General features: G+C 43.3%; 1 protein-coding gene and 1 pseudogene across 2 annotated transcripts in view; one reads left to right on the plus strand and one right to left on the minus strand.

The window, feature by feature from the left end:
• Nucleotides 1–20,729, minus strand: part of Slc35f2 (solute carrier family 35 member F2) — an 80,629-nt gene that overhangs the window by 3,889 nt on the left and 56,011 nt on the right. For both annotated transcript variants that reach the window (XM_008829707.2, XM_017797300.2), the window contains exons 2-7: nucleotides 17,124–17,299; nucleotides 14,657–14,784; nucleotides 10,336–10,495; nucleotides 9,025–9,181; nucleotides 7,874–7,926; nucleotides 6,314–6,468 (exon numbers count right to left, since the gene is read on the minus strand). In XM_008829707.2, the coding sequence (XP_008827929.1) occupies nucleotides 6,314–6,468; nucleotides 7,874–7,926; nucleotides 9,025–9,181; nucleotides 10,336–10,495; nucleotides 14,657–14,784; nucleotides 17,124–17,299 (829 nt within the window). The remainder of the gene's footprint in view (nucleotides 1–6,313; nucleotides 6,469–7,873; nucleotides 7,927–9,024; nucleotides 9,182–10,335; nucleotides 10,496–14,656; nucleotides 14,785–17,123; nucleotides 17,300–20,729) is intronic.
• Nucleotides 3,171–3,270, plus strand: LOC115069721 (annotated as a pseudogene).

The raw sequence follows: 20,729 nt of genomic DNA on the forward strand, positions 1-20,729 counted from the left end.
TGGCCTCCGCACATGCACACCCAGGCACATGTGCAGGTATGTGCTTTTACACATACACATACACCCCATCTAAAGTGCTAGGTATCTTTATTTTTCTACCTCTGCAATTTACTCTGAAGATAACAGAGCTGTCCTTTGCTCTGTAAGTCTTGAAGTAGCCTTTGACCAGAAACAATAAAATCTGGTGTGAAAATGAGCTGGTAGACATGCAGGGACAAAGGACCATTAACAAAGGAATTGCAAAGGTGGTCATACATAACATTCTCCCACTCTGAGAACAGTGGTCAGTAGTCATGTGTCCAGAAATATGACATAAAAAAGAATTTCTTTATATTAAAGTTAAGAGCAGTTGAAAATATTTACAATCTTATTCTTAAATATTAAGAGTTTATTGTATTGTCTGGACAGTACAGGGTAGTTGCACATATGAACTCATAGCACTTGTGACAACATGCACAAGACCTGTGCAAACCAAGTCAGGCAAAAACCCAGCATGGATGGGGGAGGTGGGCAGGAAGCCACAGGCCTAGCTGAAGATCTATCTATTGGCAACTGACAGCTGCTGAGAGAGGGAGAGTCAGTTTTTGTCACTGATGTGACACCTCACATGTTCAGAAGACTCCAAGGATGGACCCACACCCAAGAGCATCTAGGAAACAGATTAGACTTGATAAACCTTAAAGAAAAAGAAAAAGGGGGCTGGAGAGATGGTTCAGTTGTTAAGAGCACTGGCTGCTCTTACAGAGGACCAAGGTTCAGTTCCCAGCACCCACATGGCACCTAACAACTGTCTGTTACTCCAGTTCCAGGGATCCAATGCCCTCTTCTGACTTCCATAGGCATTGCACAACATGGGTGCACCTACATGCAGGCAATACACTCATACACATAAAATAAAAATAATAAATAAAGGGGCTGGAGAGATGGCTCAGTGGTCAAGAACACTGGTTGTTCCTGCGGAAGACCTGGGTTTGAATCTCAGCACCTACATGAGAGCTAACAACTGTCTATAACTCCAGTTCCAGGGGATCCGACAGTCCCTTCTGTCCTCCACAGGCATTTCACAACATGAGTGCACTTACCTACATGCAGGCAATCACGCATACACATAAAAATAATAGCTTTTTGCCAACATGGCTCCGAAAGCGAAGAAGGAGATAAAGAATAGCAGGATGAGAAGTTGGTGGCTAGGAAAGTGGGAGAGGAGAGGGGGTCTGAATATAGTCAAAATATACTGTATGAAATTCTCAAAACAGTAAAAAAAAAAATTTAATTAAGAGTTTATGAGGTGAAGCATTTATTATGATTAAGAGTTTATAATGGGTAGTGACAAGTGTGCCTTGCCCTTGGAAGTCTTTATTTCTTTAGTTTTAGTACCTCCTGGATATTATTTTACTTAGACTAGAAAGATAGAAGTTAAATTACTAATCATAATATGCTTGGTTAGAAAACAGAAAAGGGGGAGGGCAGCTGGAGAGATGGCTCGGTAGTGAAAAGCACTGGCTGCTCTTGCAGAGGACAGAGGACCCAAGTTTGAATTCCAGCACCATGTGGCAGCTAACCACTCTCCTAACTCCAGTTCCAAGGGATCTGATGCCCTCTTCTGACCTCCAAGAGCATTGCATGACATGGGTGCACTTAAATACATACAGGCAATACACGCATACACATAAAATAAAAATAAGTACAATATTACATTTTTTTAATTTTTATTTTATGTGTATGCTTATATTGCCTGCTTGTAGGTAAGTGCACCTGTGTCGTGCAGCACCCACAGAGGACAGAAGAGGTTGTTGGATCCCCTGGAACTGGAGTTACAGACAGTTATTAGCTGCCATGTGGGTGCTGGGATTCAAACCTGGGTCTTCTGCAAAAACAGCCAGTGTTCTTAACCACTGAGCCATCTCTCCAGCCCCCTTAAACAGAATAAAAGGCCAGCAGGTAAAGATACTTGCTTCCAAGACTGATGGACTGAATTTGTTCCCAAGGACCCACACGATGGAAAGAGAGAACCAACCTCCTAAAGTTATTCTCTGACCTCCGCAGGCATGCCACCCCCACCCTCACAAAATAAGTGAAATGTAACAAAAAATTTTTCTAATAGAGAGAGAAAAAAAAAAAAAAAAACAGGTGAGAGATGTCAGAGCAGCTGCTCCAACTGGCCTGGAATCACAGTATGGACACACCTTTGTTCCCTAGAGCCCTAGAGGATCACATGAACGGCAGCCATAGCCCGAGCAACTCACTCCTTAACATGAATCCCACTGCCCCGAACAATTCTATAGAAAAAGAAAATCTGGGTGTACCAAGACTACTTCCCTGAGTCACTCCAACATTGCTTTTTTGTGATGTTACCAATAAGCTATAAATACTCATCAGTGAGAATGAGAAATACCTCCGCCAACAAGTATACAAGACAACAGCTGCCTTCTGCCACATAACCTCACAAGGTAAAAGGGTTTACACTTAATAAGCAGCCATTTTTGAGAACCCAGTGAGCTTTAAGTATCAGTAATTCAGACAAGCAATGTGAGTTCCTTTCTGCTAGTTCCTGGGAGGAGACTAAGTCAGCACCAAGGATCCCTCTTTGGATACAAAAGGGCAAAGAAATATAGTTGTTATCCCCTAGTGAAACAAAAGCTATCATCAGTGTCATAACTGTCTGTTCAAATGACTATAGAAAAAAACAGAAAGCTGGTTAACAGCATCTGCTGCAGGCATTTGGAGAAAAGACAGACTTCTGAGGCAAAGACCAGTTGGTCCAAAGAGCTTCAAGGGGATCCTATAAGGTCAAAACTACTTTCACAATGATACTAAGGCTACTTGCCCTTGTCAGTTTCATTGTCTTAAAAGTGCACTGTGGAATGTTCCAGAGGTCTCATGACGTGTATAATCAGGAGAATGAAAAAGCAGATGTGAGATTTCAACTATTTTCTATTAAGCCAAATATTAAATTCTTTGCCTGCGTATGTGTATGTGTATGCAGTACCCTTGGAGGCCAGAAGAAGGTGCTGAACCCCCTGGATCTAGAGGTAAAGACAGTTATCAACCAACTACCAGATGGGTACTAGGAACTGAACCTAGGCCCTCAACAAGAGCAGCAAGTGCTCTTAACCACTGAGCCATCGATCCAGCCCCTAAAGAGATCCTTAAAAATGTAAATCAAGCACTTGCTTCAGCAGCACATATACTAAAATTGGGATAATACAGAGAAGATTAGCATGGCCCCTGCATATGGATGACATGCAAATTCCTAAAGAGTCTGTTTTTAAGTGTAAATCAAGAAGGCAAGAGTGGAGGTGGGGAGGGACATGGTCAAAGTTTATTATATACTTATGAAAATATCCTTATGATGGGCTGGAGAGATGGTTGAGAGGTTAAGAGCACTGGCTGCTCTGGCAAAGGACTGAGGTTCAATTCCCAGCACCCACATGGTGCCTAACAACTATCTGTAACTCCAGTTCCAGGGGATTTGACATCCTCTTCTGGCCTCCATAGGCATTGCACACACATGGTGCCCTACATACACGTAGGCAAGACACTCATGCACAGGAAATAAAAATAAATAATGTCCTTAAGAAACTCGGGACTGTGTAAATGAACATTCAGCAATAAATTTTTAAATGTAAATCAATTTCTCTATTCTAATTTTTATACTTTCGCTTTAAAAAATGAAGTTTTTCATAATTGTTAGTATATAATGACTTCATTATTTTCTTCATGAATTAATATGTAGATGTTTTCTAATTTCTGCTTTAATTTGGTAAATAATAGATTTAAGTGACTGAGTCCTCAATTTTTAAGTATTTAAAAGGATCCTAAGCTGGAGTGATGGTGCATACCTGTAATCGCAGATATTTAGGAGGTTGAGGCAGGAGGTTCTCAAGTTCAAGTCCAGCCTGGGTTATATAGCAAGACTTCATTTCAAAATTAAATTAAAATTTTAAGATAAAATGGGGCTGGACAGACGACTCAGTGGTTAAGAGCACTGGCTACTCTTGCAGAGAACCGGGTTCAGTTCCCAGAGCTCACATGGCAGCTAACAACCATCTGTAACTCCAGTTCCAAGGGATCCGATGCCTTCTTCTGGTCTCCATGGGCACTGCATGCCCAGGTGCACTTAGATACATGCAGGCAAATTCATACAAATAAATATGAATAAATAAATAAATAAAGGTAAGAATAATTAATTTGGGGTGTGGCTGCTGATGATAGGTTACCCATGATCATTCAGGCAGCACTAACTGGGCTCAGTGGGTTATAAACAAAAAGAAAAGGTACAAAGGTGGGATGGGGTCATTTTGGGGAGATGGGGGAAGTGAGAGGGAAGAGTTGAGGGTGGTTATGATCGATACATGTAAACATGTATGAAATCGTCAAGTGAATAAAATGTTTTAAAGAAGAATTAAAATAAATTAAAACAAACAAAATAATAATTTTAATTAAAGCTTAAAATAAGGAGCTGGCAAGATGACGCACCAGTTAAAAGTAGCTACCAAGACTGAAAACCTTAGTTCAATCCCCAGGACCCATATGGTGGAAGAAGAGCCTCATACAAGTTGTCCTCTGACTTCCACATATGTACATACACACAAATAATTTTTTTTAAAGTTTAAAATAAAAGAGGCATGATATCAAAACATACGGAAACTGCTACCCGAGGTTTTTAACTAGGTGTGAGGTAGAAAAACATCTACTTATTGGGTTCTCTAATGCGTGAGACAACATGATGAATTCATGAGCTTGAGAGTCTCAGTAATGAACACAGAGCAGGAAAGGTGCAGGGAAAAGAAAACCAGATTGAGCCAGACGTGGTGGTGCACTCCTTTAATCCCAGCCCTTGGGAGGCAGAGGCAGTAGATCTCTCTGAGATGGAGGCCAGCCTTGTCTACATAGGGAGTTCCAGGCCAGTTAGGGCTATAGGGAGACTGTCTCAAAAGGCCAAACAAGGAAAAAGGGAGGGAAGGAAGAAAGGCATGAAAGAAGGGAGGGAGGGAGGGAGGGAGGGAAACCAGACTGAGAGATGAGGAGGACAGCGAGACATGAGCTTAACTTGGCCACCATCCAGTTCTGATAGAAGGCGATCACCAACTGTGCACAACCTCCTTGGGCCTTCTCAGTTCCCCAGCTCTAGAGGGGAAGGGGTGCAGACTCTAGAGATGTTACCTTTTCAAACATCATATTTCCCTTGCTTCCCCTGCAGACACTGACACAGTCCATCTCACAAAGCCCACTTGAGAACTGGTCTGTATAACAGGAACTGGTATTAGTGGGGTAGGTTACACTAGTGCCATGATGTGGGAGAAACAGAAAAGGTCATAAACATGATGGGACTCAAGCTTAAAGTCCCTTCCAGATACAAAATTATCATCAAGACAGGCATGGTGGTTCATGTCTGTAATCCTAGCACTTGGGAGGTAGAGGCAGGAGGATCATCAGGAGTCGAAGACCAGCCTGGGTTACAAAACAAGTACCAGGCCAGTGTGGATTACAAAGTGAGACTGGGGAGGGGGTGGTCCATGGTAGCACAAACCTGTGATTCAACACAGGAAGTAGAGGTAGGAAGATCCTAAATTCAAGTCACGGTCATCTTCTACCGAATAAGCTTGGCTACCTTACCATGCATGAAACCCTGACTCAAAACAAACAAACAAACAAAAAAAATGATGGGCAAAAATGGCCCCATTCCAGTCACACATGAGTGATAACATTCCTGTCTCTCCCTCCTTCCACCAGCTATTCCAGGCCTTTTGCCTGTGTGTCTGGGCAAAAAGAGTGATCAGAAAAGCTCTGAGTGCCCAGCCTAAGTCAGATTGTTTTACAAGCTCAACAGTAGCTCCTAGCACAAGCTTTAGCACTTCCAACAGTCTATCCTTAGTCACAGCATCAAGATGAAACTCACTGTATTTCACCCTTTTAAATAACCTTAGAAGGGCAACTCTCCTTTGGACCAATTTTGTATTTGGAAACAGTAACAAAAGGAATGAGGCCTGTCCAATTCTTGTTAAGAGGACAAGAAGCTTGTTTTAGACCTGGGGTGTAGCTCAGGAGAGTGTTTCCCTAGTATGCACAAAGCCCTAGATTCCATTCCCAGCACTGCAAAAACCAGGTATGGTAGCAAGTGTCTGTAATCCCAGCACTCGGGGAAATGGGAGTAGGAGTATCAGAAGTTAAAGGTCATCCTCAGCTACATGGTGAATTCTAGGTCAGCCTGGAATGCATGAGACCCTGTCTCAAAAAAAAGAATAGAAAAATAAACTTGTTTTAGACCAAAAAAAATGTTTTCTTATTTGAATATGATCTATTTTCTTACCTTATAGCTAAACAGAAAAAGTCCAAAGAAAAGGCTGTAGAGGTCAGCTGTCAAGATACCCAGGTTGACGGACGTGGCGCTAGTGACTTTAATCACCAGGGGCATGAAGCTGTACAGGCAGAACATACAGAGGGCAAATGCCACAAACAGCAGGGCTGTGAAAAAACGGATAGCTTAAGTTATAGGGAGAAATCAGAAGACAAGGGGTTTAAGGTTTGGATGCCACATAAAACTCCCTGATCCTTTGACAAACTCTCTACAAAGCTCCCCCTTAACAGTCAGCATTCCAAAAAGACTACAAGGCTCTCTGAAAAATAACAATGATAACATAACAAGTTGTGAAGATCCAACAGGGCATTAGAAGATCAAGGTCATAAGATCTTGCTTATGATGTGACTCTGTCAACAGCTCACACTGCCCATGTAGTCCACCCTCCCAAGGTCAAACGATGCCAGTGGTAAAAGCTCAACAAAAGCAGAATCAGTATCACATGACAGGAAAAATCCCATATTGTCCTTATTTACTTCTATTTGGTTTGGTTGGTTGGTTGGTTGGTTGGTTGGTTGGTTGGATATGCAGAGTGTGACTGTATTCAGAAGAAAGTATTTTTAGGATATCAAAAATAGATGCTAGATCCACTGTATCTTACTTATCTTACTGAATTACATGTTCCAAGAGCCCAGTGTAACCGTCCTCTTTAGGACAGTGCCAGCCATGCAGGTGTTGACCACAGCAGCAATATGTCTGCTTTCCAAGCATTTCTCTAATCCCATGCTCTCCCGCCCCCCCACACAGTATATTTAATTCAATTACATTGTCCAAGCATGCTATACAATCTCAGTAACATTTACACTATACTTAACTTCACCGTGACCTCATTAAAGTTCAATTTTTTCCTAACTATCCTAATATCTTCTGCTTTATTTATTCCCACAGGTGTCTATAGACATCAGAGGAATGGAGCAACAGGAGCAGCAGGTAAACTGCACAAGCATCGGTCGCTTTAGGTTAATGCTTCACAATGAAGCCGACGACAACCATCACAAGTTCAAGGACCTAGGATACAGATCTAACTTAAAGCTAGTGTGATGAGGGTCAGTCTTGGTTTTATTTAGAATTTCTAGAAAAGAAAAGTGATTCATTCTGATAAAGATTAAAAATTAGGACCTGGAGAGATGGCTCAGCAGTTAAGAACACTGGTTGTTTTTCTGTAGGATCCCAGCACCCACATCAAGAGGCTCACAACTGCCTATAACGCCAGTTCCAAGGGATCTAACACCCTCTTCTGGCCTCTGCAGGTATCTGCATGCACATGGCACAGATCTACACTCAGGTACATAGGCATAAAATAAAATATATCTTTTTTAAAAGATTAAGAATAATCTTTTATGGAGGCTCACCTACCACTTCTCAGAGAAAGCTTAATGTAAGCCATGATCACTGGTATGATTTTACAAAGATATATAAATATGATTAAAGCAAAATGTTTGTTTATTAGTGTGCATTTTTGTCAGTTAAAGGACAGAATGTTGATAAAAAGGTTATCATTTAATTACATACCAATTTTCCAGTCCCAGTGAATTCTGGCAATATCCTTATATTCCACAATCAATCTAAGATTAAAACAAGAGGTCACAGAATGATCCACAAATTAGTTTTCAATATTTAGAATAAGTTTAGCTGCTCTAGTTCAGCTAAGATAAAAAGTTATGTTGATTTTAAAAAAATTTTTAGAATATAAGAATATGTATCCAGGTATGGTGGTTATAATCCCAGCACTCAGGGGGCTGAGGCAGGATGTTCATGAGTTCAAGGACAGTCTGGGCCACTTACTGAGACCCCGTCTTAAAATAACAAACAAACAAAAGGAATCCATAAAAGTGAGGATGATTCCTTTACAAATGCTCAACACAAGCCTGGCATGGTGGTGTACACCTTTAATCCCAGCATTCAGGAGGCAGAGACAGATCTCTGTGAGATCAAGTCCAGCCTGGCCTACATAGTGAATGCAAGGACAGGTGAGGCTACAGGGAGACCCTATCAAAAAAGACCAAAAAAAAAAAATAGAAATTAACATGTTAATATTTTCTACAAATAATTGAAAAGGAAAAGTCCTTACTCCACTACATTGAAATCAAGACTCCAGTGCCTCCCACGTGTATAATACAAGGACGCATCGTTCTTGCTGTGTTAACAATTCTCTAATAGGTTTTTATCAAGTTATTGATCTCAAACAAGATTTGGGGTTAAACAAATAATGGACATTAGTAGTTACAGAAAGTAGTCATCTATTATGTATTTGCTCATGTAAAAATGTTTTCATTTTTAAGTTAGCATGCAAAGTTTCATTTTGCCATTTTGTTTTTTATTACATTTTACTTTGTGTGTGTGTGTGTGTGTGTGTGTGTGTGTGTGTGTGTGTAAGTGCGTTCAAGCATGCATGCCACAGCTGGAGTGTGGAGGTCAGAGGACAAGTTGCAGGAGTCGGTTCTAATTGCACCATGTGGATCCTGAGGATTGAACTCAAGTCATCAGGCTTGGTAGCAAGTGCCTTTACCTGTGGTGCCATCATGCTGGACCTTCATTTAGCCATCTGCATACACGTGTCATTACATTTTATTCTAATTTATCCCCCTCCCTGACTGTCCTCCTCCAACCCCCATCCCAATATTTCACTCGTTTTGTTTTTATGAAAAATTTTAGAATCTTACAGCTGTATGCCACTGATAATTGTTCCAAACAGGCCCACCATTCCTAAAAATTCCTGTCTGCTCAGCTTCTTCACGATGTATTCCTCACACACATTAGACACAGCATACAGGGACGCCCCAAGCAGGACCAAGATGTCACCAATCAGAACATCACTCCCTACAGGGCAGTAAGACACAGAAAGGAATGTGTTATCAACAGGTAAGCCAGGAGTTTAATCTGACTGTTAATTTGAATAAAGTTTTATTTAACCCTAGTTTCTAGATGTTTAAAGGCTCTTCTCTCTGACACAGTACTGCTGTGATTTTCACAGCTGACTCCTCAGGAGACCAACAGATGGTAGGATGGTATTGTATTCCATACTGAAAGAAAATCATTCTAAGACATGACAAATTCATGGAATGTATTGAAGGGAGTTTACTGAGAACTGTAGGGGAGGATGCTTGCTAAGCAAAGCCATTTTGTCTTGAAGCAAGGAGATGGTGAAGTCACTCGTAGACTGGGTAAGTTCAGACCTGGTTTAGATCTTATGTTGTCAATTAAAGTATGCCAAAGTGTTCAGGTCCATAGAGTCGCTTAAAAAGAGATTTCCAGTGAATGCCAAGTCTCCTTTTTTGCTAAAAATAAAACACTGTTGAGTGTGGTGGCACAGGTGTGTTATCTCACAGCACTGAGGGGTCTGAGGAAGGATTATGAGTTCAACATAAGACTTGGCTACACAGGAAGGTAGAGAAGGTAAAAGCAGGAGAAGGAGGAAGAGAGGGAGGAAGTGAAAGAAAGGAAAGAAAGGAAGAGAGAAGGAGGGAGGGAGGGAATATTCAGTGGCAGGATGCCATCTTCCACATAATACTTTTAGAGTTAAGTTACTACTATCAGAACAATGAAAGAGGCACTGTATATTCTATATAGTACAACATATCAAAGAGACCCTGTAAAAAAAAGACAAGAGAGAGAGAGAGAGAGAGAGAGAGGGAGGGAGGGAAGGAGGGAGGGAGGGAGGGAGGGGAGAGGGGAAAAAGAGAGGAACAAACAGAGAAAAAGCAGGAACAAAGCTTTGTGGTTCTGTTTTTGTTTTAAACAGGGTCTTAACTATGTAGACCAGGCTGGCCTTAAACTTACAGAGATACCTCTGCCTTTGCCTCCTGTGTGCTGGGATTAAAGGCATGCACCACCACACCCAGCACCACCGATGCAGCTCACCTACAATACAGGCTCCCCTACCACCTGTTTTAAGCAGGTCAGTGGATCTTTGCCAAATTGAAAAGTAAAAGCATGAACAAAACCATTTCTGTGACTGAAGCAGTAGCTCTTACCTGAGTTATCTTCTCTCCCTGCTAATATATCTGCACCAACCATGGTTCCTACACCCAGCAGACAGACAAACACAGCAATGAAGTGGATCACTCTGTATCTTGCACGGAGAATAAACCAGGAGAGAGCCATCAACACAGGAATCCCAAAGCAATCCAAGAGCTGCAGGGAAGGAAAAGCAGCTTCAAACATCTCGTTAGGTAAAAGAAGGTGATTAACTAGTAACAGGAAGCAGTATTCACTAGACATTTATTATTGCCAGCCCTGCAAGCCAAATGCTTTACCTGGACTACTTCCTTTAATCCCCACAACTCTGAGATTAGAACTCACACATACACATGCCCAAAATCATGAAGTTAAAAGTGGGAGACTTGGGGCTGGAGAGATGTCTTAGGGGTTAAGAGCACTGGCTGCGCTTGCAAAGGAGCCAGGTTTGATTCCCAGCACCCACAGGGCAGTTAACAACCATCCATAACTCCAGTTACAGGGCTATCCAACACCCTCTTCTAACCTCCTCAGGCATTGCATGATATGGGTGCACTTACATAAATGCAAGCAATACATTCATATACATAAAATAAAATAATATTAAATAAAATTGTTTTAAAAGTGGGAGACTTGGAGTTGTAGAGATGGCTCAGTGGTTAAGAGAACTTGCTGTTTCTGCAGAGGACTTGGGTTCAGTTCCCAACACCCACATTGGGCAGCTCACAACTGCCTGTAACTCCAGCACCAAGAAAGCTAGCACCTTCTAGCCTCTCTGGGCATTTGCACCCACATGGCACATATACATATACTCAGTCACATACACATATACATAAAATAAAATAAATAATTTTTTTAAGTAGGAGACTCAGGCTAGGGATGTACCTCAGTTGGTGAGTGCTTGCCTATCATGCACAAAGCCCTGGGTTTGACCCCCAACACTATGTAAACCAGGCATGGTGGTGCATGCCTGTAATCCCAACACTTGGGAGGTATGTGGATGCCCTCAGAGGCCAGAAGAGGCTATCAGATCCTCTAGAGATGGAGTTACAGGCAGTTGTGAGCTGCCCAAAGTGGGTACTAGGGACTGAACCTGGGTCCTTTGGAAGCAAGTGCTCTCTCCAGCCCCTGAAGGATAATTCTTGATGTAGTTTGTATATTCAGGAAGACAGTATAAATATATGCCTTACAGTAACAACATTCCTAAAACTATTTTATTGCTCACCCTTTGGGGTTTTAAGTTGTGTCCCTGATTCTCTCTGTATCTCTTTAGACGTGGACAAGATGAAGCCCTCACCCCTCAGCCACCTGTCAGATCCCATCTGAAGCCAGGCACTGACTGTCTTCATTGCAATGCCATCACTGATCCAGCACATCGTGTGTAGACATGGGCACCCTGCCTTGTTACTTCCTCCACTTAATCTCCTGAGTGCTAACTGAGCCTGCCTGGATAACCATTAACCAATGTAAATAATAATAGTCTGTCCTGGAAGACACCAGAGGAAGTCAACCATAATGGCTTAACAAAGTCTCAGCTGTATTTCTTATACCATTAAAAAAAAAAAAAAGTAGAAAAAAAACCTACTCTCAAAACTATCACCGAAGATTTCCTATCCAAACAGTGTATCTTCACACGAAACTTGAAATTGTCCTACCTTTAACAATTCCAGTGGGGTGTAACTGACCCTATGAAGGAGTTGCTTATGTCATGGAAAGAAGCACAGAGGCTTCAGCCCCAACCCTACCACTGAGCAGTGAGCTGTGTGATCTCCAGCCAGTCCCTGAGTCAAAATACAGAATTCAGGAACCAGACCAAATGATCTCAGGTGCCACCCACAATAAAAAGCCACAGCCTCTGTCCTGACACCTTCAGTCACTAATCTCCATGAGCTTCTTTTCCAAAATGCTTTCTTGGTGATGAACGTCTTCTTTGATGCTTTCAGTTCCAAAAGCCTCATTTACTTCCATCTTTAAAAAGTAGGACTAAGACTCTAGTGAAGGAGGGGACATAGATATAAAAGGGACTTTGGGGGCTGGAGAGATGGCTCAGCAGTTAAGAGCACTGGCTGCTCTTGCAGAGGACCTGGGTTCAGTTCCCAGCACCCACATGGTGGCTACCAACCATCAGTAACTCCAGTTACAGGGAATCCGATATCCTCTTCTAACCTACATGGGCATTGCACAACACAGGTAAACTTACATACATGCAAGCAATACACATACACATAAAAAAATAAAAATAATGAATAAAATATTTTTAAAACTGTATTTAAAAAGGACTTTGACTATATTAGAGCTGCCAGGAAGTATAGAAGAGAAAGTGAAATTGAATTAATTATGCCTGAAAGAATGGGGGGGGCTTCAAAAGTGATCTCATTCTAGAAAGGATAGCACAGCCTAAGAGAGACTGAGTGGGGAGCAGGAAGTGGGAAAGACAATAGAAACCTAAACCGTGAGTGGTCATTGGTGACATGAACCTCACAGGGACTGCGACATGATCATCTGTAATTAAAGAATCTTCAAAGGCATCTTAAGAAAGAGGTTCAAGCAGGGCACGGTACCACCCGCCTTTAGTCCCAGCACTCAGGAGGTGGAGGCAGGCGGATCTCCATGAGACAAAGGCCAGCCTGGCCTACATAGCAAGTTCCAGGCCAGCTGGGGCTACAGGAAGATCCTGGAGATATATAGATGTAGATAGATAGATATAGATATAGAGATAGAGAGAGAGAGGAGAGAGTGTGTGTTTAAAAGCCATCCAATCCTAACTGCCACCTCTCAGATTGTCTAGGCCACAGATTTACTTACAATCAACTTAAATAATTCCAGAGACAACATCTCTACTACTAATAGGGAGTTTTGGTTGTTTTAATTGTGAAATGCTTTTTTATATGTTTATGGTTCTTTTGAAAAGGGATCTCATGTATTCCAGGCTGCCCTCAAACTCAGAATGACCTTGAGTTTCTGATCTTCCTGCCTCTGCCTTCCTGAGTGCTGAGATTACAGGCATGTACCACCAGGCTGAGTTTTTGCAACCTTAGGGATTGAACCAGTTTTATGCATTCTAGAGAAGCACTCTACCAACTGAGCTACACCTCCTGCCTGTGAAATGCTCTTTTAAAAATAATATATTACTAACACCATAAGTACATGATTTCTTTGTGGATTTATATCATTTTTATTTGTGTGTGTGTGTGAGTGTGTGTGTGTGTGTATGTGTGTGTGTGTGTGTGTAGTTTATATCATTTTTATTTGTGTGTGTGTGTGAGTGTGTGTGTGTGTGTGTGTGTGTGTGCCCTTGGAGGCCAAAAGAGGGTGTTGGATCCCCTGGAGCTGTAGTTACAGGAAGTTGTGAGGTACCTGACATGAACTGAACTCCGATCCTCTGCAAGAGCAGCAAGTGTTCGTAACAGCTGAGTCATCTCTCCAGTCTAAATCTGACATTGGATTATATCTTACTTTCACCTCCGTTTATAAAACATTCTGTTGTTCTTAAAGGCAAATCGGGGGTGTGGTATGTCTCATCAGTTGCTAACATTAAGAAAACTGGATTCAATCTTCCTCAACTCCACAAAGTTGAGAACTACTGTCATGGAGGAACATTTTTATTTCAGCCCAGCAAGAATAAGCCTAATAAAAGGCTGGCAAGGTGACTCAGCAAGGTTCTTACCATACAAGCCTGGTGACTGAGTTTGGTCCCTGCAACCCACATAAAAAGAATGGAGAGAACCAAATCCACAAAGTTGTCCTCTGACCTCAACACTCATGCATGCTGCTCTACACTCCTATAATAATAATAAGTAAAAAGGGCCTGAGGAGATGGTTTAGAGGTTAAGAGCACTGGCTGCTCTTGCAGAGGACCCAGGTTAAACCTATTAAGAAATAGGGATAGGCGCATCACCATCACTATCTCCTCTCTCAGCATATTGGGTAGGCTCCTTCAAGTGCATCCCTATGTCATGAATTCCACTTGACTTGCAAATCTCCAACTTTGTAGTACAAAGTCACATTCAGATTTGTGTTTGAGCAACACACACAACAGAACTCCTGTCAGCATCACATCAGCAAGTATCAGCTAAATATTTATGCATATTTTCCTAGGCACTGTTCTAATCTGCTGTACTGTTAGCAGCTTGGGAAGTGATTAACTGTATATACCATCACTAATTTCAGGAAACGACTCAGCAGAGCATATGCTGCATTGAAAAACAGACATCATGCACCTGTGCTTAGGGTGTCTTCAAATGAACAGGTTTTCAATAAAATTAGATGAGCACATATGAGCACGTGTTCTCCCCCTGGAGGTTTAGTGTGCAGAATGTTCAAGGGGCTGCCTCTTACCTGGACACTAGTCAGTGTCGTGTACTGGTATGCTCTGACGATCAGGTAGTTGGCTTCCACATCCGCCAGCCCTAACAGGATGTACTTCCACCATTTTCTCCTCAAAATCTCTAAAAGGTTCTCACTGCCTGGTTGAAAGAAAGCTGGGTTAGTACCTGCTACTCACAACATAGTGTGCGCTGATCTGGAGATCAGAGGATCAGAGCAAAGGGTCTGCTGTGTATGTCAAATGCGGCCATCCTAACTTCAATTTCCTCCAGCCATAGAGCTCTTGAGAACCCTGATACTCGACCCTTAAGGTGGTTTCTCCTCTCTTACAACTGGCTTCTATTTTCCTCAGTAGTAGTAATAATAATAAGCTAGTAGCCAGCCTAGGGGCATAACCTGTAATCCCAGCTACTGTACTGTACTCAGAAGGCTGAGGCAGGATTGAAAGTTCAAAGCCAGCCAAAACAACTTGGTAAGATCCTGTCTCAAAATAAGTTTAAAAAATTAAAAAAAAAAAAATAGGCTAAAGAAATGGCTCAAGAGTTAAGAACACTCACCACTCTTGCAGAGGACCCAGATTTGGTTCCTGACACCCACGTCAGGCAGCACACAACCATCTCTCATTACAGGGGATCTGATACCCTCTTCTGGCCCCAGTGGGTACTAGGCATGCATGTGGCATACACACAGACATGTAAGCAAACACCCATATGCATAAAATAAAAATAATTAATTTTTACATGTTATTTGCTTATTTTTATTTTTTATGTGTATGTTTTGCCTGCATGGATATAAGTGCACCACATGTATATAGTAACGAAGGAGGCCAGAAGAAGGCATAGGATCCCTTGGAGTTATGGACAGTTGTTAGCTGCCATGTGGGTGCTAGGAACTGAACCAGGGTCCTCTGCAAGGGCAGCCAGTGCTCTGAACTACTGAACCATCTCTCCAGCCCCAATAAATCTTATTAAATATTTTTTGGGAGGGGGGCTGGAGAGATTGCTCAGTGGTTAACAACACTGACTGTTCTTGCAGAAGACCTGGGTTCCAATCCCAGTACCCACGTGGCGGCTAACAATTGTCTGTAACTCCAGTTCCAGGGGATCTGACAGCCTCTTCTGTCCTCCGCCAGCATCGTACAACACGGGTGCACTTACTCACATTAAGGCATAGCACTCATACACATAAGATAAAAATAAGAAAAAAAATATTTAAATAATAATAAATTTTTTTGGTCTTTTTGAGACAGGGTCTCCCTCTAGTCCCAGCTGACCTGGAACTTGCTGTGTAGACCAGGCTGGCCTTGAACTCACAAAGGTCCGCCTACCTCAAGGCTTCCAAAGTACTGGGATTAAAGGAATGTACCACAATGCCCAGCTTTTAAAAAAAAGTAAAAAAGGACTGGAGAGATGACTCAGCTGTAATTCAGATCCCAGCACCCACCTAACAAGCTGGGCATCCTCCACACATCTGTAATACCAGCTTCAAGGGGATGGAGACAGGAGGATGGCTGGGGCTTGCTGACTTCCAGCCTAGCCCAGAAAACATGAGTCCCAGGTTCAGGGGGAGACATTCCATCAAAAAAAAAAAAAAAAAAAGAGAGAGTGATAGAGGAAGGCATCCAATGCCCTCTTCTAGCCTCTATGCACACCCCCACAATGTGCACATATACTAACACATAAATTAATTAATTAATTAATTAAATCTTTTAAAAAATTAACAAGAAGGCTGGGTATGGTGGTGCACACCTCTGATCCCAGCCCTCAGGAGGCAGAGACAGGCAGATCTCTAAGATCGAGGCCTAGTTTACAGAGTAAGTTCCAGGCCAGATGGAGCTATAGGGAGACCTGGTCTCAAAAACAACAACAACAATAAAAAGTTAACAAGAAAGTTGGGGACAATACCCTAGGTTGAATCCCCAGTACCACAAAATAAACAGCTACTAGTCTTGCCACTGATGCCCTACGGGGCTAGCAAACACTACATTGGTGATCTAAAACTCAACGAAAATTGAAGCACTGTGCCTTTCAGTCAGTTCAGGTCTGACATTGTTTCCAACTATTGAGTCCAGTCTCATTGATTTGATATTTTCATGTTCTCTTGTGGGAAAACCCTGGGAGCTCAGCAGCAAGCAGCCCCAGACAGCGGCAGAGGGAGAGGGGCTCCAAGCAAGCCACCTTTGTACTGCTGGCTCTACAGTGACCACCAATATGACCTGGAACAAGTTGTCTGAGGGCCACACTGTGGTTTCCTTCATCTGTCAAGTGAGAATTGTGGTAATGCAACTCTGAGCTCCAAGTTCAGCCAGCCCCTGCCTCAGTGAAGAAAGTAGACATCCAAAGTCAACCTCTGGCCTCCACACACACATACATACACATGAAACATGCATACACATGCACCACACAACACATGCCAAAAAATGTCTCAAAAAGTCAAAAATGGATACTAATCCAGTTTTGTGCAAATTCATTGGACATACCTGATCGGAATGCCAGCATCACCGTGTAAACCAGGAACAGCAGGCAATAGTTGATAAAGCTCTGAAGCATAGGTGTGTTCACTCTATACTTTTCTGCCAAATACTGGCTGGTGATGGCTGTCCCACATATACACAAGGACAGCATCTGACCCAGAGCAATGGTCTTCAGAATATCCCTAGAAAATAAAGGAAGAACAGATGAATTTGCAAGAATCTGTAACTCACATGGACATGAGCTTTTTGCTAAACATAAGGGGAAATATGAATTATTAGAAGTGGCTCTAATCTCTCTTTGTGTGTGTGTGTGTGTTTGTGTGTGTGTGTGTGTGTGCATGCTCACATTTGTGTGTATGAATGTGGGTGCACAAGTGCCACAGCACGCATGTGGAGGTCAGAGGACAACATCAGATGTCAGTCTTCAGGTTCCGACTTGTGTGAGACAGGGTCTTTTTATTGTTTGCTACTGCACTCCAGGTAACTGGCCCACAAGCTTCCAGAGAATCTCCTGTCTCCACCTCCCATCTTGCTGCACAAACACAGGGATTACAGATGCCCACTATTGGGCCCAGCTTTACATGGGTTCTGGGGATTTGAATGCAGGTCAAATTTATATTTATTATTTATATTTGCATGGCAAGCACTTTATCCACTGAGCCATCTCCCCAGCCCTTCTTTTTTTTTTTTTTTTTTTTTTTGGTCTTTTTGAGACAGGGTCTCCCTGTAGCCCCAGCTGTCCTGGAACTCACTATGTAGACCAGGCTGGCCTTGAACTCACAGAGATCCACCTGCCTCTGCCTCCCGAGTGCTGGGATTAAAGGCATGCGCCACCACACCTGGCTTTCTTTTCTTTTCTTTTAAGGCATACACACCCCATTTCACTGGCCATCCATTTAAAGATCAGTTTGTTTACTTAGCTATGTCATGTGCTACTGAAGTGGGGGGGTGATATGGGGTTTTTCTCAGCCTCAACCCTAGTTTTTAATTCCCCTATTCAGTGAGTATTTTGTGCTCGTGTTCTCTCATTCTCTGAAGACCTGGCTCAGCTGCCCTTCTAGAAGCAGTGACTTCTGACATTGCCTGCACTTTAGGATCACAGAATTTGGAACAGATCCCCTTCCTCCCATCTGAGTCTTCATGTTACTGACTACAGCCTATGCCATACACAGACCCTGAAGCAGAGGGGAGATCTACATGATGCTCAATTCTTGGCTCATGAAAGCTAGGAGATAGGAAATGGGTATTGTTTCTACCAGCTAAGCTAAGCTTATGTTAATTTGGTATAAAGCAAATGGTGACTGTCATTTAGTAGTCACTCAGTAAATATTTATTGAATGAGAGTGAACATGAATAAACTACCATTTACATTACACCAAACAGATGAGATTTCTCCACTCTCGGTGATGCAGAATGGTCAGAGTGCAGTGTTAAAATGCAAGAGTCAAAATGTACTGACTCCATTTTGGCTAGATGTTTCAGGCAAGCCCAGAAAAATCCAGGCATGTTGTAAACTTCCAGTTACTACCCCCCCCCCCCCCAAAAAAAAAACCGGGATGTTTTAAAATTCCCCTTTCCCCCCCCCCCCCCCCGAAAAGCTATAAGTTAAGCAAGTCCGGGCATGTAAAAGCCTTATAAGGTATAGACAGAAACTTCTGGCCCTAAAAGATAACAGTCAGCACATTCCAATGCCCTAAAGACAGCCCGGTCCAATCAGAAATTCCCCCATACTCAGGCTATGGGTCCATCCAATCATTTTAAAAGATGTTTGGCGTGAGTGGGTTTCTGTGGAGCTCCCCAATAAAAGCCCCTGCCTGCTACTGTTTGGGGCCCGACTCCATCTTTGGCTCATGCAGTCTGTGCCCAGCTAGCCGCCTATTGATTGTTTTTACTTTAAATTCCTGAATAAACTTTTTGTATGATCTTCTTGGTATCTGTGGGAATTAGTCTCAATTCTCAAACCCTAACATTTGGGGGCTCATCTGGGATTCAAGAATAGAGACCCCAGACTCATGAGAGCATGCCACCAAAGCCAGCCTTGGTAAGTTCTGCCTGCTTTTCTCTCTCTCTCTCTCTCTCTCTCTCTCTCTCTCTCTCTCTCTCTCTCTCTCCCCCCCCCCTTGCTTTTTGGTAGTCCAGACATCCTGGGGCTTAACAGAGATCAGGCAGATGCGCTATTTATCCCAGAGCTGGAGGAGAACGGGGGACGCCCCGACTCCTGTGATAGGGGGTCATGCTCCAGCCTAATGTGGAATCCAGGTGGGCCAGATGCAAGATTCTGGTTGAGTCTGACGTGGAATCCAGGCTAGCCAAATCTTTTTGGGAAAGGGACAGGGGCAGCCTTCTCGGCTGACTCTGCGTGCTGCAAGATTTTCATTTCCCCCTCTAGGAAGCCGCCATCTCATACTGTCCTCACCCTCTGCTCAGAGCTCCGCCTTGTCTATCAACTCTCCATCCTACTTCTCATTCTCATCCCTCTTCTTATATTCCTTTTTCTTGAAGATTATCCCACGATGGGCCAGAAAGTCTCATCATCTTCAGCTCCCCTTGATCTAGTTCTTAGCCATTTTCAGGACTACAAACGGGTGGCCTTAACCGTGTCCAGACTCCGTTTCAAGCTGACCCGCCTCCAGACCCTCTGCACCATCAAATGGCCCGCCTTTGAAGTCAAATGGCCACCTGAAGGGTCTTTTAACTTGTCCCTCATTTACAGGGTTCAAGGAGTTGTCTTCGGGAAACCAGGGCATCCTGACCAGATCCCCTACATCCTAGGTTGGCGATATGTGGTCGCCACCCTCTCCCAATTGGCTGCGCCTCTTACTGCCACCCCCACCATCGGGGCCTAAGGGGTCAGCCACTTTGCTTTCCCTGAAGAATGTCCAGACCAAAAACCCATTGGGTCACGAAGTCCTCCCTTCAGTGCCAGAGGAGGATTTACTCCCACTCCCTTACAGGGCCCCATCGAGTGCTCAGGATAGACCTAGAGAACACAGGTCCCGAGCCTCTTCCTCTTCCTCCAGTTCCTCCTGATCTCCATCCCCAGCTCCCATGGCTGAGCCGGCCCCTCCCATGGCCGAGCCCAGCCCATTGCACACTCGCTTGCGGGGGAGGGGAGGACAGTACACTCTTCCCCTGAGGGAGACTGGGCCCCCGAGGGAGGATAGAATTGCGCCTGTAGTCTACTTTCCCTTTTCTACTAGTGACCTGTATAATTGGAAGTTATAGACTCCCTCCTTCACAGAGAAACCTCAGGCCCTAGTTTCCCTCCTGGATACCATTCTTTTTACCCACCAACCCACTTGGGATGATTGCCAGCAGCTATTGAATATCCTGTTCACCACCAAGGAATGGAACCGCATCCTTTGGGAATGTACACACACGGTCCCTGGAGATGATGGGTGACCGACAGAGAATGAGGACTTGATTGCAGCTGCTTTTCCTCTCATGTGCCCAATGGAGGGATGGGACTATAACACTCCCGAAGGTAGGGAATGCCTAAAGGTCTATTGCCAGATTCTTATGGGGGGGGGTCTCCGGGCAGCTGCTAAGCACCCTACCAATTTGTCTAAGGTCAGTCAGGTGATGCAGGGAAGGGATGAGTCTCCTGGAGAG

The sequence above is a fragment of the Nannospalax galili genome, unplaced genomic scaffold (assembly GCF_000622305.1).
Source record: "Nannospalax galili isolate Female #2095 unplaced genomic scaffold, S.galili_v1.0 scaffold854, whole genome shotgun sequence".
In the NCBI taxonomy this organism is placed as follows: domain Eukaryota; kingdom Metazoa; phylum Chordata; class Mammalia; order Rodentia; family Spalacidae; genus Nannospalax; species Nannospalax galili.